The 16151-nt window shown below is 38.2% G+C and overlaps 3 protein-coding genes across 4 annotated transcripts; 2 read left to right on the plus strand and 1 right to left on the minus strand.

The window, feature by feature from the left end:
- Window positions 1–983: 983 nt before the first annotated feature.
- LOC106434641 (nudix hydrolase 18, mitochondrial) lies at window positions 984–2855 on the minus strand. Of its 2 annotated transcripts, none has more exons than XM_013875497.3 (4): window positions 2024–2855; window positions 1849–1954; window positions 1653–1736; window positions 984–1567 (listed from the first exon to the last, which is right to left on the minus strand). In XM_013875497.3, exons 1-4 carry the CDS (start codon window positions 2092–2094, stop codon window positions 1289–1291), a joined length of 540 nt encoding a protein of 179 aa, XP_013730951.2. In that variant the 5' UTR covers window positions 2095–2855; the 3' UTR covers window positions 984–1288. The 2 variants fall into 2 exon arrangements, with proteins under 2 accessions (XP_013730951.2, XP_022547178.2); XM_022691457.2 differs by having other exon boundaries at window positions 1849–1939; window positions 2024–2308.
- Window positions 2856–4450: 1595 nt separating this feature from the next.
- LOC106434670 (nuclear pore complex protein NUP155) lies at window positions 4451–10548 on the plus strand. The gene is made up of 13 exons (XM_013875530.2): window positions 4451–4786; window positions 4908–5077; window positions 5147–5273; window positions 5359–5621; window positions 5709–7326; window positions 7421–7633; window positions 7727–7974; window positions 8108–8468; window positions 8703–8884; window positions 8999–9356; window positions 9458–9676; window positions 9765–10093; window positions 10201–10548. The coding sequence occupies exons 1-13, from the start codon at window positions 4628–4630 to the stop codon at window positions 10307–10309; spliced, it is 4356 nt and encodes a 1451-aa protein (XP_013730984.2). The 5' UTR covers window positions 4451–4627; the 3' UTR covers window positions 10310–10548.
- Window positions 10549–12213: 1665 nt separating this feature from the next.
- On the plus strand, window positions 12214–16022 carry LOC106434674 (phragmoplastin DRP1C). Its single transcript, XM_013875534.3, has 16 exons — window positions 12214–12522; window positions 12600–12663; window positions 12747–12854; window positions 12948–13049; window positions 13155–13205; window positions 13277–13338; window positions 13514–13604; window positions 13701–13765; window positions 13852–14046; window positions 14131–14250; window positions 14337–14407; window positions 14585–14810; window positions 14904–14954; window positions 15043–15283; window positions 15357–15496; window positions 15583–16022. The coding sequence occupies exons 1-16, from the start codon at window positions 12391–12393 to the stop codon at window positions 15706–15708; spliced, it is 1845 nt and encodes a 614-aa protein (XP_013730988.1). The 5' UTR covers window positions 12214–12390; the 3' UTR covers window positions 15709–16022.
- The last annotated feature ends 129 nt before the right edge of the window (window positions 16023–16151 follow it).

The following is a 16151-nucleotide window of genomic DNA, read 5'->3' on the forward strand; positions in this document are numbered from 1 at the left end:
TATGTTAAAACGTATTATTTATTTTTTCTATAAACTATTTCATCAAACTATCATAATGTATAAATAAAAATACAAATAGCTAACTTTTGGTAAGGAAAAAATTTGATTATAATAAGTAACAAAAGCAAAACAAAAATCAGAACTATGAGTTATAGTCAGTTCTTCAATTAATGCTTTGCATTTTAGTTATAATACATTTTGAAATTTATTAGAATAAAAGCATTCATCGAAAACAAAAGTCAAACTCAGAATCATGTGAAAATATATCTAAAACTATACATTTAGTTTTACAGAATAATTTTATGAAAATAAAAGCTCTAAAAATTGCACATTTTGAGGGGGCCTAAGGTAGAAGCCTTATCAAAACCATGGTAAGCACCCCTCTGCCAATAATCGATGTCATTGGCTGATGACAGTTAGAAGTAGGTGGAAAATACAGGTTACTAATTTACAATTATGAACGGAAGTTTGCCATAAAATAAAGCAAAAAATATTAGGCCAAAATTCAAGGGATGATTCATCAAGTTTCTTTAGCTTATCACGTGTACTCAAACCATCATCAATGATGTCACCACCATGTTCTTCGTGTTACTTGCTAGTACTACCATCATTATAAGTTCTAATCTAATGTTAACGATTACGTGGTCTATATATCTGTCTTAACTAAAAATAGGATTTTAATAAATAATTATTTGATAGTCTTTTAATTATCAAAATCATTATATTTTTATAATATTTTTTTGTTTGTTCATAAAATTAGAATTATGGTTACATATATATTCACTCCCTTCATTTCAGTCAAGTAAACTTTATTTCAAAACAAATGTTGTTTTAAAAATTTAATGCAAAATTTATTAACAATATTCTCTAAATTAGTTTTCTATTGGTTAGGTGTATATATAAAGATGTTTTTATTTTGAAAATATGCAAAACTAAATATTTTTTTTTAATTTATAAGCATAAACCTAAAATTACAATTAAAATGAAACGGAAATAGTTATTATTGGTATTTATTTAAAAATTTGAACTACATAATTATATTGCAATTTATTTCAGATAGTTTTATTTGTGATTAGTGATTTTCTGAATATTAACACACAAGCATTATAACAACAATCACAAAACATTGTTCTTTGGCAACGAACCAGAGTAATCCCCACGAGATCACATTATCTAGTCTAGCTCCACACACCTAAAATCTACAAGCTTTTCGTTGCTCTGGCGTAAGATGTTTTTCTACAGAGATTAACCTAAAAGTGATGAAGCGCACATCAAATTAGTTTTCTTTTCAGCAGATAGAGATCAATGGAACTGTCTTGTCTTCTTCCATAGGCTTCATAACTGATGGTGGTGGTGAAGAAAGCCTGTGAACCAAAACATCTAAAGCTTCTTTCATCCACCAGTCTCTACAAGCTTCTCTTGCTTCATCTACTTTCATCCACATTCTTTGACGAAGATGTTGTTCAGGCCAAAGTTCAAGTTCTTCTTTCACAAGCATTGGGAACATTAGTCCTTCATAGAATGTTCCTCTGCTTTTGCTTAAGAAATCCCATTTTCCAAGTTGTCTCTGCTCAAATACCATCACATATATTTAAACAATCCAAATAAAATAAGGTCAAAACGGTACCATAAGATCAGTATTAACTATATACCTCAACGTCTCCAATAACTCCAGCTTCTTCCAGAGACTCTCTTGAAGCAGCTTCTTCTATAGACTCATCAAGCTCCCAACCACCCTGACATTATTCCAGAGTAATGAAATAGTTAATTTCCATAAGACTAATAATCAAAAGCTAGGGCTTATTTTTTTGTTTGGTTTAGTTGGTGCATAGTACATAGAGTTAGTACCTTTGGGAACATTAGAGCATGACCTTTTTGTGATGAGATAACCAACACTTCAAATTCATCGCTAACTATGCCATCGCTTGAAGTTTTGAGTCTATACGGAATACACCTAAAGTTTCACCCAAATTTCAAATTTCAGAAACTTAATTCAGATGGAAATCAAATCCGAGATACATACCCTACGACCTGACGGCGTCCCTTATTGTATCTTTGGAACTGACGACCCGTACGAGAGACCACACACACCATTTGTGTGTACAAAAGACGACTGATCACGGTTTTGTTTGGACTGAGGATGAATCTTCACAAGAAAGAAGAACCCACGAATGTTTAGTCGGTTCGGAGATCGAAGTTACAAAGTCTTTTAAGTGTTAATTATAAGAAAATGAGTGGATAGGAGATATGAAATATGATGGTTGAGTGAAGAAAAGATTGAGATGAGACAAAAACCGTTGTCTCTGCCTCGTATGGCTTATCCTTCTTATAGATAAACGGTCGATTTTTTTTTCCTTTTTTCTTTTTTTATTGTTCCCATCGTATTTGGTAATTTTAAGTTTAATTTGGTGTAATAATTAATTAGAAAATAAAGCAGTGCACAAGAAATTATGAATGGTGAATTACGTTATCTCACATCATCAACTAAGCATATATATGTTTTAGTAAAAACGTTAATGATCACTGAAGAAATGCACTTCATTGTTTTCAAAACGAGAGTCCACTATTCTATATCTAAATTTTTGTGCTTAAATCTGGTTCAGTATTTACATATTGGTCGAGATATTTGATGGACATCAAAGAAAAAGCTAACTGAACCAAACTGAGTAAACGAATGTGAACAGGAAGGAGCCAACAAATATGTCGACTCATCTCGATATATTAATAGATGTAAAATAATGAAACGTACGTAAATAATGGCGGGCCACATAGTTACGTAGCAAGAGAGTAAGGCATATAAAAACAGTTATAATAATTGGAGAGTAATGAGTAGTCATCGCATGTAATTTCTCTGTAGTTTCTTGTTCCAGGTTTAGGTGGGACTCTATTATATATGATTAAAGAAAACAAAATATATAAAAGTCGCTATCCATACGCGGCTGGTTAATGTTTACGCGGCGGGACGACGTCACGTGCATCAAGCCCCAATGCCCCGTGCACCCTCCAGGGACGTGTTCTGATCGCAATCTCTCATTTCCCGCGTATGCCACTAAGTCTGAGTCTGTGTCCATAGCCCATGGGTAAGATCGAAACTACCGACATGGAACAATGGTTTCACTAAATCCTGAAAAGTGCAAAATGTCACTTTCCAAAATTTTGGCCAGCTTCGTTTATATATTACAATTTATTCGAAAATTTGCAAACTAATAACAATTTATCATTTAACAAACTCATAGTAGTTTATTGATTGAAGGATTTATCATCTTGAAAGTTTAAAGGATTAAAGTTGGATCATTCAACTATAATCATAATCATGTTTGGTTACTACTACCAGTGGCGTGCCATTGTACCTAGACGAATAAAATATGGATAGGTATGTAGTTGCATTCGTTTTTGTATCATTGTAACTAGATGCATCGATGTTCAACGATTTTTTTAGTCAGAATTACCAAATGTGAATGTTGTGTACACAGGAAACGTCCAATCATATGAAACATTTCCAAGTGTCTACACACAAAATTAATAGAACAAAGAAACATATTGATCAACGATGATTACAATCTAGGTTTTGACCAAAGATTATGACATATGCTTGTTTTGTAATTAAGCTAAGTTCAAAAAAAAAAAAAACTACGGCGGGATGAGAGTATTCGAATGGTTCCTGATAAGTTGTTGTACAAACATGGAAGAAAGTTAATTTTGTTAGATCATATAACTCAAAATTTTCAACTCCTTATTCTTAGCTATTATCTTCCCTCTAATACATCTTTGTACCTCCCACTCTCACCCGAATAGCAATAAAAATACATCAAACTCCTTCACTAGCTTAATCTTGTTGTATTTACTATTTTTGATGATCTCAACATAAAACGAAAAAGGTAATATTTATCAAAAGAGGGACTGAAAATTAAAGACGAGTACCTGTTGTAAATGTGATGCAAAGAGGACTAAACATACTTTCATTCGCAATTAAGCGGGCATTGAGACACTCCCTAATTGGATAACATGTAGAGACATGGTATTTTACCCTTTAATTATACTTCTCAACAGAATAGTGCACAACATTTTATGATAATTTTCTTCTAAATTAAACCTGAAAAGGATAGAGAGAAGTAAATTTCAGCAAGGTTCAAATCAATAGATAAAGAAAAAAATTTCCAACTAACAACTCTGCACTACTATTCATTTACTAATAAAATACACAAATTATTTTGGATGTCCGTTTAATGGATCAACTAATTTTTGTTGCCTACTAAATTGACGAACTTTTGAAACTCACGGATTTTACAATTTTCGTGACGAGTTTAATTAAGCACGTGGTTAGAAATTCTGTTAATTAAAAAAAAAGGAAATTGACCCGACCCGGAAAACAACAAAAAGTTCGACCCGAGAAAGTCGCCGGAGAAAAGGAAAGGCGAAACTCTCCGTACATAAACCCTGTTTTTTTTTCTTTTTACTGTGGGCTTTTGCTTGCTCGCAAACACTTTCTTCCTCCTTCTCCCCTCTCTCCAGAACATAAAGTTCGAACCTTTCTCCTGCTCCCGCTCTCTTCGTTTCGCGAAGGAGCTAACATCGATCTAGGGTTTTGGTTTTTGTTGTTGTTGTTGTTTCATTACCCCGATTAAAGATGTCGCAAGAGGAGGAGATTGTGATGCGGGATGTGACGAACGCGGGACTCTGCATCGGCGACCGCATTGGCCGAGAAGCCGCGTCTCAGCTCGATCTAGAAGAGGCTCTCGAAGCTTCCAGATACGCTAGTCATCCCTACTCCACTCATCCCAGAGAGGTTAATACCTTATTTTGAAGCGATTAGCTTATTTGGGTTCTCGAATTCGAAGGGGAATTAGTTGAATTCGAGCAATTACAATCGAAAAGGTTTCTCCTTTTTTTTCTTTAATTTGCTGCAGTGGCCACCGTTGATAGAGGTGGGTGATACTTGGGAGCTGCCTTCTGTGCTTATCGAGAGGTATAATACAGCTGGAGGTGAAGGGACGGCTTTATGTGGGATCTTCCCAGAGATTCGACGGGCTTGGGCATCCGTTGATAACTCTCTCTTTCTTTGGCGTTTCGATAAAAGGTTTGGCTTTTTAAAAATTTTTAGTTAACAGAGATGCCTTTTTTACATAGTTGTTGGTATGTTAATTAGGGATGGGCAATGTCCTGAGTATAGCGGGGAGGACCAGGCTATTTGTGCGGTTGGTTTAGCTAAATGTAGACCAGGAGTTTTCGTTGAAGCTATTCAGTATCTGTTGGTGTTGGCAACTCCTGTTGAGGTGAAGCTATTCAGTTTTTCATTCTTTAGTTTTGTGTATTGTCTATAATTTTTTTTCTGAAGGAAAAAGTTGTTGCTTTCATTAGTTGGTTCTTGTGGGAGTTTGCTGCACTGAAGGACCTGATGGTAGAGATCCTTATGCTGAAATTTCAGTACAGCCTCTGCCTGACTATACGATTTCATCTGATGGAGTGGCGATGACATGCGTTACGTGTACTAGTAAAGGGCGCATTTTCATGGCTGGACGTGATGGGCACATATATGAGCTTCTATATACTACTGGCTCGGGCTGGAATAAACGTTGTCGTAAGGTGTGCCTTACTGCTGGTGTTGGTAGTATTATCTCCAGGTACACATATCCTCTTCCTTTTTTGACATTCTTTCTGTCCTTTCTGATCGTTCTTAAAACTTTTATCTTCAATTCTGCCGATTATAGGTGGGTTGTGCCAAATGTGTTCAAGTTTGGAGCTGTAGATCCTGTTGTAGAGATGGTTGTTGATAATGAAAGGCAAATCTTATATGCCCGCACTGAAGAGATGAAGCTTCAAGCGTATGTTTTTGGGCCAAACGGGGAAGGCCCTCTCAAGATGGTTGCAGAAGAAAGGAATATGTTAAACCAGAAGGATGTGAGCCAAGGGAATCGACAGTCGACAGCGGCAGGTCGATCTAACAAGCCAACCATAGTCAGCATTTCACCATTGTCCATGCTGGAGTCCAAGTGGTTGCACCTTGTTGCTTCCTTATCAGATGGTAGGAGGATGTATCTCTCCACCTCGTCAAGTGGAAGTAGTTTCAGCGGTTTCAGCAACCACCGCCAGTCTCCAAACTGCTTAAAAGTCATTTCCACTAGGCCATCTCCACCATTGGGGGCTGGTGTTGGGCTTGGTTTTGGAGCTGCATCTCTTGCTGGTAGAACTCAGACTGAGGATCTCTCCATGAAGGTTGAAACAGCATACTATTCTGTTGGAACCCTTGTCCTTTCAGATTCATCGCCACCTGCTATGTCTTCTCTTCTGGTTGTTAGCAGAGATCCAAGTGTTCACTCTCAGGTTGGCGGCACTTCAGGGTCAAGTTCAAGGAATTCTCGGGCACTACGGGAAGTTGTGTCCTCTCTTCCCATTGAAGGCCGTATGCTTTTTGTAGCAGACGTCCTCCCCTCTTCCGACACTGTTGCTACTGTTCAGTCATTATATTCAGAACTTGAATACTGTGGAGTTGAAGTCTCTGGAGAGTCTTATGAAAAGGCTTGTGGAAAACTCTGGGCCAGAGGTGATCTTTCAACCCAGCACATTTTGCCAAGAAGAAAGATAGTCGTTTTCACCACCATGGGTATGATGGAACTGATCTTTAATAGGCCTGTTGATATATTGAGAAGACTTCTAGAATCCAACTCTCCAAGGTCTCTTTTGGAAGATTTTTTCACTCGCTTTGGAGCAGGTGAAGCCGCTGCAATGTGCTTGATGTTGGCTGCCCGCATAATTAATTTTGAAGATTTAATTAGTAACGTTGTTGCCGATAGAGCAGCTGAGGCTTTTGAGGATCCTAGACTTGTAGGAATGCCACAATTTGATGGCAGTAGTGGATTGTCAAACACCAGAACAGCAACTGGAGGTTTCAGCATGGGCCAAGTCGTTCAAGAAGCCGAGCCAATTTTCTCAGGCGCTCACGATGGGCTCTGCCTTTGCAGTTCAAGACTACTTTTCCCCATATGGGAACTTTCTGTAATGTCTAAAAAACCCAGTTCTGATGCCATGTGTGCGGACGGACTGGTGATTTGTCGTCTTTCTACCAGTGCTATGCATGTGCTGGAAAGCAAGATTCGATCGTTGGAGAGATTCTTAAGATCTAGAAGGAACCAGAGAAGGGGTCTTTACGGATATGTTGCTGGGTTAGGGGGTGTGACTGGCTCTATTTTGTATGGTACTGGTTCAGAGTTGGGAGCTACTGAAAGGAATATGGTTAGGAACTTGTTTGGAGCATATTCTAATGGAGGCGAGTCAGCAAATAAAAGACAGCGGTTGCCATATAGTCCTGCTGAATTGGCTGCCACGGAGGTAAGCTTTGTCGAGTTCTTATAAATCTAGTGTACTTTTTTTCTCTTCAGGTGGTCCTTTTAGGAAGTGATTAATTAGTCTTTCCCTCTTGCAGGTGAGGGCGATGGAGTGTATTAGGCAGTTGCTTCTCAGATCTGCAGAAGCCCTTTTCCTACTGCAACTTCTTTCTCAACATCATGTTGCTAGATTAGTTCAGGGGCTTGACGCAAACTTAAAGCAAGCTTTGGTTCAGTTGACATTCCATCAGTTAGTGTGTTCTGAAGAGGGTGACCAAATTGCAACAAGGCTCATATCTGCCGTGATGGAGGTACCTCACTTTGTAATTTAAAATTAACGTCAGTGTCCTCTTACTAATTGTTTTGAATGTCCTAACTTAAATCTGCTACTATTGGTGCCCCAGTATTATACTGGCTTAGATGGCAGGGGAACAGTTGATGATATAAGTGGGCGACTACGTGAAGGTTGCCCAAGTTACTTCAAGGAGTCTGATTACAAATTCTTCTTAGCTGTTGAACGCCTTGAAAGAGCTGCGTTAGCTTCAGATGCTGAGGAGAAAGAGAATGTTGCTAGAGAGGCGTTCAGTTTCTTGAGTAAAGTCCCTGGATCCGCAGATCTCAGAACTGTCTGCAAACGTTTTGAGGAATTGAGGTTAGTTTTTCATTCAAGTAGATGTCTACACAATTGGTTGGTTAGCTTTTATTCTTGATGACACTCAAAAAGAAGTTGAATCCCTTATACCTATCTGAAACGAATTTCAAGAAATATGAATAATTTTCTACAGGTTCTATGAAGCAGTTGTCTGCTTGCCTTTGCAGAAGGCCCAAGCCCTTGATCCTGACGGCGATGCTTTCAATGACCAGATTGATGCTTCCATTAGAGAGCATGCTCTTGCCCAGCGGAAACAATGCTACGAAATTATCGCCAATGCCTTGCGATCTCTAGTTAGTTCCATGCTCGCGGAGGCTTCACGTAGACAATTTATATCCCAGATCGTTCATCTTGGTGTGCAATCAACTGACAGAGCCTTCCGGGAGTATCTCTACACGACCATGATAGAGCTAGGTCTTGAAAACGAGCTGCTAGAGTATGGAGGTCCAGATTTGGTACCTTTTCTCAAGAATGCTGGCAGTCCTGCATCAGAGGTTAGTCCTTTAAACTATTTCAAATCTTATGGTCAGGATTTCTATGGAAATTTCTCAATAAATAAGACATAGCGATGAATCTTAAAATATTGTCTACCTCTTACCTAAAAACCTCCATAGCTGAAAACTAGGAGCCTCAGTCGGCTACCAACTGCAAAACATAAAACAAATAAGGTTTAGTGGTAGACACTGCATCTTTTTTTGAAAAATTATTCATTTCTTCTTATGCTATAGGTCGGTGCCGTTTCGTCTGGATCATCAGGGACACAGATTTCATCTGATCAAGCAAAATACTTTGATCTGCTTGCGAAATACTACGTGTCGAAGAGACAGCATGTGCTTGCTGCTCATGTGTTTTTAAGGCTTGCAGAACGACACACAATTATTCCGGGGGAGAGTCCTACTCTTGAACAAAGGTATCTATCTTGTATGTTGTCTTGAAAATTTTCTCTTAATTCACAAAGAACATTGATTGTTTTACTCTCTCTTCCTTTTCCATCTATAATGGTTTGCTGCTTTGTGAATTTTAGGCGACAATACCTTAGCCTCGCAGTTTTACAGGCCAAGAATGCAAGTAACAGTGATGGTTTAGTAGGTTCTGCCCAAGGTGCTTCTGACAGTGGGTTGCTTGATCTGCTCGAAGGAAAACTCGCAGTTCTCCAGTTCCAAATAAAAATCAGAGACAAACTTGAAGCTATTGCTTCTAGTTTCGAGTCCTCTGTTGCCATGCAGGATTCTGACCAGAATGAACCAGTACTTGACGGTGATTCTAGCGATGATTCCAGCTTAGCAAATGCGGCAAATGAAAAGGCCATGGAGCTCTCCTTGAAACTTAAAAACATAACGCAGTTGTATAATGAATATGCCGTCCCATTTGAGCTTTGGGAGGTAAGTCCTAAACTATCATATGTTGCTAGTGTCTTTGACTCTCTGTGAAGGCTCTCCATATACTGAATGTATGCTTTTCTGGGATTCTCTCATATATGCAGATCTGTCTGGAAATGCTCTACTTTGCCAACTATTCTGGTGATGCTGATTCAAGCATCATAAGGGAAACATGGGCTAGACTCATGGAGCAAGCTCTTTCACAAGGCGGGATTGCTGAAGCCTGTTCAGTTCTCAAGAGAGTCGGTTCCCATATATATCCTGGTGATGGAGTTGTTTTACCGCTCGATGTTTTGTGCCTCAACCTCGAGAAAGCTGCACTTGTAAGCTCCTCCTACACGTCATGTTCTTGATTCTTTTCATCAGGTTATGAGCTGGGTCTGAATTGAAGTTACTGACAAATTTTTACAGGAGAGAGCAGAGAGGAATGAAATTGTTGGGGATGAAGACATAGCCAGAGCTCTACTAGCCGCCTGCAAAGGCGCAGCCGAACCTGTGCTTAACGCTTATGACCGTTTATTATCCAATGCAGCCATTGTACCATCGCCGAATCTAAGAATCCGGCTCCTTCGTTCGGTTCTGGTGGTGCTACTTGAATGGGCAATGTCTGTGTTGTCAGACAGAATGGGACAGAGTCCAACCAGGTCTTCTTTGATGATATTAGGTGGCTCGTTTGCGCACGAGAACAAGGCCGTTCGTAACCAAGGGGTCCGTGATAAGATCGCAAACGCCGCAAACAGGCAAGTTTATCTTTGTATATATGATTGAACTGTAACCAAATCATATATTATATAGTCTTGGCTTATAAAAGTTAGTGTAATTCTTATGTCTTTTGGGATCTTGGCAGATACATGACGGAGGTTAGGAGACTGACGCTACCACCGACGAAGACGGAGAGTGTATACGCAGGTTTCAAAGAACTTGACGAGTCTCTCATTACTCCATTCTCCTTCTGATCCACCATCACTCTTCTTCTCTTTTAATTTGCATCAGTTTTCTTCGCTTTATAGGGAGTTTTTACCAGCTTTGATCTTGCTTTATTATATCACTCTTGGGAAAATATCCCCTTCTTTAGAGTTCAGAGAGAATCAAAAGATATGAAAAGAATAATACTGTTAGTTGCTCTTAGATATGAGGCATTGTGTGTCATTTCTTTGTATTATGTAACTGTTGTTATATTCAAACCAAGTTGATATTTGAGATCACAAGTAATGAGGATTAAAGTATTTAAAGTATTTGGTTAGTTTATGGTATATGTGCGCTAAAACTTAAACCTCAACATGATGGATGAGAAGCTCTTTACATTCTCCTTCTGAGCCACAATCACTTTTCTTTGCAAGTTGCAAACATTTGCACACTGGTTAAATGAAATAGTATACTTTACATGAAATTTTCGATTAAGACCATTCGTGCTTCTCGACGTTGGATTCCATTTCACACATTTTCATAGAATCAAAGTCGAATTTTGTTGGCAGCTTTTGCTTCCCCTTCTTTGCTTGACCTTTTATCCTACTCTTGTCTCGAGGACAACAACTCTTAACATTAACAATAAGAAGAAAAAAAGTGTTTACGTCAAGTGTTTTAGATATTAATTTTGTTTTATCGTTTATAGAGATGTATACTCTTGTATATTTCTGTGCTGCAGATATAAAATTGTCTCTTGTGGGATATGTGTGTGTTACAGTTTATGTTGGTATAGGAGAGGTAAGTTTTGTACTCCCTCTGTTTTTAATTATAAGTAGTTTTACTTAAAAGCACAAATATTTAGAAAGTTGTTATCTAAAAAAATATATCATTTAATCAATTAATTTAACCAATTATAAAAAGCTTAACATTATTTTATTGGTCACACAATATCCAATAAATGAAAAAGTGCATTGAAATATGTAAACTATTTATATTGTGAAACAAACTTTTTTTGCTAAAACTACCTACATTTAAAAACAGAGGGAGTATTATGTAACATTTTAATCTTTTAGCACGTGATTGTTTGTCCCTTAAGTTAAATATTCCTTTCGTTCTTTAAAGATTTATATTCTAGAGAAAAATTTTGTTTCAAAAAAATACATATTTTATATTTTTAATGTAATTTTTGTTAACTAATAATGATAAATTATTAAGTTCAAGAATATTCATTGTATTTCTTAAAATCTTATTAGTTTAAAAATATAGGAAATATAAAATTATAAAAAACTATGTATTTATAGCTATGTTTTAATATGTTTTATTAAAAAATATGAAAATTCTAAAATATGAATCTTTTAGTAACGGAGGGAATATTTGGTAACATAATCTGCAAAAAGAGAGATGATCACAACTTAACCAAACAAAACCACATCAATTAAACCGGCTTCGTATTATGAAGCGGTAGGCATATCCCGGGACGTGGGATTTGATATTATTTTCACTTTTGGCCCAAAAGTATTTATATATTTGAAAGAGAACACAATAACAAGCTCACTCCCCCAAGCATTTCGATCAGTAACCGGTTGATCTCTATTCTTGCCAAATTGATGAACACATTGGATTTGAAAGCATGTAAAGGAAAAATCCGGTTTGGTTTGATTAGGTGTGAAAACCGCTTTCTTATTTTGTTATATTGGTATAGAAGAGGTATGCTTTTGTATTATGTAACATTTTAAGCTTCTAGTGTGATTGTTTGTTGTCCCTTAGTTATGTTAGTCAAATGTTTGGTTAAGCACAACTTTAACCGAACAAAACCACATTAATTGAACCGGCTTCGAATCATGGACCGGCACGCGTATTCCACGACATGGAATTAAATATTATTTTCACTTTTGGCCCAAAAGTATTCTTTATTTGCATAAGTAGGGCCCACTTTTCCCATTTTGAAATTGTGTGTTTCCATTAACGTGCTCTGCTCCATTGGTTCTTTCCCAGATTCATCAACCTCCTCTACCGCCTCAAGAGATTTCAAATCCACCGTTCGATAACCTCTCCTAGCTTCCGTTCGATCTAGATCCAAGTGTCGGTGCGAGGCTTCGCTGAATCTTCGATCCGTTCCAGGGAAAAAAAAATGGCGACGATGAAAAGTTTGATAGGTCTGATTAACAAAATCCAGAGGGCGTGCACTGTCCTCGGAGATCACGGCGGCGAAGGAATGTCCCTCTGGGAAGCTCTCCCAACCGTCGCCGTCGTCGGTGGCCAGGTTTGATCTCTCCCTCTATGCACATATAGAGATTGTGTATGTTAAGATCCGATCTCACTTTAACGTTTTTGAATCAGAGTTCCGGAAAGTCTTCAGTTCTCGAAAGCGTCGTGGGAAGAGACTTTCTCCCTCGTGGATCTGGTAAAATTTTCGTTTCTCCCATTGAACCTACACACTAGCTCTTCGTTAATGGTTGACTGATTAGATTACATTTGATTGATTAGGTATCGTTACTAGGAGGCCATTGGTGTTACAGCTTCACAAGACCGAGGACGGGACAACCGAGTATGCTGAGTTTCTTCATGCTCCTAGGAAGAAGTTTACTGATTTTGGTAGGTTCATTGAATCTTTCATCGGGATTTTCAAAATGAGATCTAGATAGAAAGGTAAGGTTTAGGTTGATAAATATTATTCTGTTTTTGCAGCTGCTGTGCGAAAGGAAATCGAGGATGAAACAGATCGTATGACTGGGAAGTCCAAAGCAATCTCAAACATCCCAATTCAGCTGAGCATATATTCGCCTAATGGTTTGTGCTTTAGACCTATTTTTTCATGTAACACGTCCTTATTGTTGGTACTATTAGCGATGAGTTAGATATCTTGATATCTCATTTTTACACTATTTTCTGCAGTTGTTAATCTGACGCTCATAGATCTTCCGGGTTTGACCAAGGTTGCTGTAGGTAAGACTTTGATACGTGATATAATTGGTTCTTTCTTAGACAATTCACTGACATGGATGTTACTCTTTTAGAGGGACAGCCGGAAAGTATCGTCGCTGACATTGAAAATATGGTCCGCTCTTATGTTGAGAAGGTCAGTCAGTTTTAGTCTAAGCTATTGATTAGAAGGTTTAAAGCTCTCGTCATTTTTTTTCCCACCAAGTTGAATTGAAGCGTGCATCGCACACGTACTAAAGTGATTCGGAAGGTTCATAATATTATATAATGTTTACCCTGGAATCTAATCCTATGAGCTGTTCTTTCTGCAGCCAAATTGCATCATATTGGCTATTTCTCCAGCTAATCAAGACATTGCTACATCAGACGCTATAAAACTTGCTAAAGAGGTTGATCCTACAGGTACTATCTAGATGTAGTCTCATAGTAGCTAATAATTAGTTACTTTTCACTCTCCATAATATTTTCTAATATTTTTACTTACTATATTATCCGTAGGAGAAAGGACTTTTGGAGTGGCAACCAAGCTTGATATCATGGATAAAGGAACAGATTGTCTAGATGTAAGTATCTTTCTTTACTCCTGCAACTCAGATAAATCATTTCCTTGTTTAATTACTTTGACACTTCCTCTCGGTATTTGATGAAGGTTCTTGAGGGAAGGGCATACCGTTTGCAACATCCCTGGGTGGGAATTGTGAATCGTTCCCAGGCTGATATCAATAAGAGGGTCGATATGATTGCTGCGCGGAGGAAGGAGCGTGAATATTTTGAAACAAGTCCTGAATACGGGCACTTAGCCAGTAGGATGGGATCAGAATATCTAGCAAAACTCTTGTCTCAGGTACCCTTGTGATTTACTAACCCCGATTTCACCGAATGCATAGTGATTTACTTGCGTCCAACTTGTTCTTTTCCTCTCTGACAGCACTTGGAGACTGTCATCAGGCAGAAAATCCCCAGTATTGTTGCTTTGATCAACAAAAGCATCGATGAGATCAATGCAGAGCTAGATAGGATTGGGAGACCTATTGCGGTAGATTCAGGGGTAAGATCTTAAACCATGATGTGGTCACTATTCAGAGTCGCATCAGAATCGAATGGATAGTTACTCTCCAATTTTTTTTTATACAGGCTCAGCTTTACACAATTTTGGAACTTTGTCGAGCATTTGATCGTGTGTTTAAGGAGCACTTGGATGGAGGGTAAGTGATTTAGTAATTCTGCTTCTTAGTCCTATAGCTCAAAAATTTATCTGTAATATTAAACTACGAAGATCAATTTGGAGTCTATGAATGGCTTACAAATCAGCGACTTTTCAGAAGTCTGCAAGTCTGGCAAAGTCAGTTTTCTCATGTTTATTATTATGTTGTTTGTACCAGACGACCTGGTGGAGACCGGATTTATGGAGTTTTTGACCATCAATTACCTGCAGCCTTAAAGAAACTTCCCTTTGATCGACATCTCTCTACCAAAAATGTTCAGAAGGTTGTTTCAGAAGCAGATGGTTATCAGCCACATCTTATTGCTCCTGAACAAGGATACAGAAGGCTCATTGATGGATCCATTAGCTATTTCAAGGGGCCAGCTGAAGCCACTGTCGATGCAGTATGCTTCTGAACCTTTGTTAGATTCAGTTACCTGTTAGACTTATTTTCCAACAAATTGACAGATCTTTGCCTCCTGTTTGATATCTCCTAGGTGCATTTTGTATTGAAAGAGCTGGTCAGAAAGTCGATTTCCGAAACAGAGGTGAGAAGAGGCCTTCTGTTGTGAGAACTCCTCTTAGCTCTTTACGTTCTGTTTCAGTTCTAACATTGTGTATACTTTTCTCGATCAGGAGCTGAAGCGATTCCCAACTCTAGCTAGCGATATAGCAGCAGCTGCAAATGAAGCTCTTGAAAGATTCAGAGACGAAAGCAGGAAAACAGTTCTGCGTCTGGTGGACATGGAATCCAGCTACCTCACTGTTGAGTTCTTCAGGAAACTTCACATGGAACCCGAGAAAGAGAAACCAAACCCGAGGAATGCCCCACAGCCAAACGCAGACATATACTCCGACAGTCACTTCAGAAAGATCGGTACGTCTCTGCTTACCTCACTATGAATGAATGAGACATATCAAATGTGTGTTGACTTTTGAATATAACTCAGGATCCAACGTGAGTGCATACATAAACATGGTCTGCGACACATTGAGAATCTCTCTTCCAAAAGCTGTTGTCTACTGCCAAGTTAGAGAAGCTAAGAGATCGCTCCTCAACTTCTTCTACGCTCAAGTAGGCAGGAAAGAGGTAAGTAATTCAAAACCAGAGAATATCTGAATCATTTTAAAGAGTGAAGAACACTTTCTAATGATCAAATAAAAAAATGGGTGCAGAAGGAGAAGCTGGGGGCGATGTTGGACGAAGACCCACAGCTGATGGAAAGAAGAGGAACATTAGCCAAACGGCTCGAGCTTTACAAACAAGCTAGAGACGACATCGATGCTGTGGCTTGGAAGTAAGGTGTGATCAAAAAGGGTTTCCTAAGAAAATATTCTTTATATCTTTTAATTGCTTTGCTCGTGTGGGCACTTATGTTGGAAGTTCTAACCTCCTATCCATCGCTGCACACACATACAGACGATAACTCGTATTTTCTTTTGCCGCTAATATTTGTTTCCCACTTTTTTGGTTTGTATTTTTGATTCTTGAATACTGTTTTAGAACGGTTGAGTCATATTTGATGTCTCTGGCACTCTTTACATTGTTAAGACAAAAGGATGATTGAACTATGAACACTTTAAGATAAGGAAAGAATTTGAGCCGCGTGTTTGTATTCTGAAGGTCTCCACAACTGGCTACTGCCACTTACTGTCTACCTGATAACAGAAACCAATGTAGACTCTTATAACACAAAAAATGTGTATATATTCAAATCTAACTATTTTAAAATTGTAGATATTTA

This window comes from Brassica napus, chromosome A9 (assembly GCF_020379485.1).
Source record: "Brassica napus cultivar Da-Ae chromosome A9, Da-Ae, whole genome shotgun sequence".
Lineage (NCBI taxonomy): Eukaryota > Viridiplantae > Streptophyta > Magnoliopsida > Brassicales > Brassicaceae > Brassica > Brassica napus.

Coding starts and splice junctions, on each gene's coding strand:
- LOC106434641 (XM_013875497.3), bottom strand. CDS start 2,094: ATGGTGTGTGTGGTCTCTCGTACGGGTCGTCAGTTCCAAAGATACAAT. Junction 1,955..2,023: donor GGACGCCGTCAGGTCGTAGG/GTATGTATCTCG, acceptor GTGAAACTTTAG/GTGTATTCCGTATAGACTCA. Junction 1,737..1,848: donor ATGCTCTAATGTTCCCAAAG/GTACTAACTCTA, acceptor GAATAATGTCAG/GGTGGTTGGGAGCTTGATGA.
- LOC106434670 (XM_013875530.2), top strand. CDS start 4,628: ATGTCGCAAGAGGAGGAGATTGTGATGCGGGATGTGACGAACGCGGGA. Junction 7,327..7,420: donor CTGAATTGGCTGCCACGGAG/GTAAGCTTTGTC, acceptor TCCCTCTTGCAG/GTGAGGGCGATGGAGTGTAT. Junction 7,634..7,726: donor TCATATCTGCCGTGATGGAG/GTACCTCACTTT, acceptor TTGGTGCCCCAG/TATTATACTGGCTTAGATGG.
- LOC106434674 (XM_013875534.3), top strand. CDS start 12,391: ATGGCGACGATGAAAAGTTTGATAGGTCTGATTAACAAAATCCAGAGG. Junction 13,766..13,851: donor AAGGAACAGATTGTCTAGAT/GTAAGTATCTTT, acceptor TATTTGATGAAG/GTTCTTGAGGGAAGGGCATA. Junction 14,408..14,584: donor AAGGAGCACTTGGATGGAGG/GTAAGTGATTTA, acceptor TGTTTGTACCAG/ACGACCTGGTGGAGACCGGA.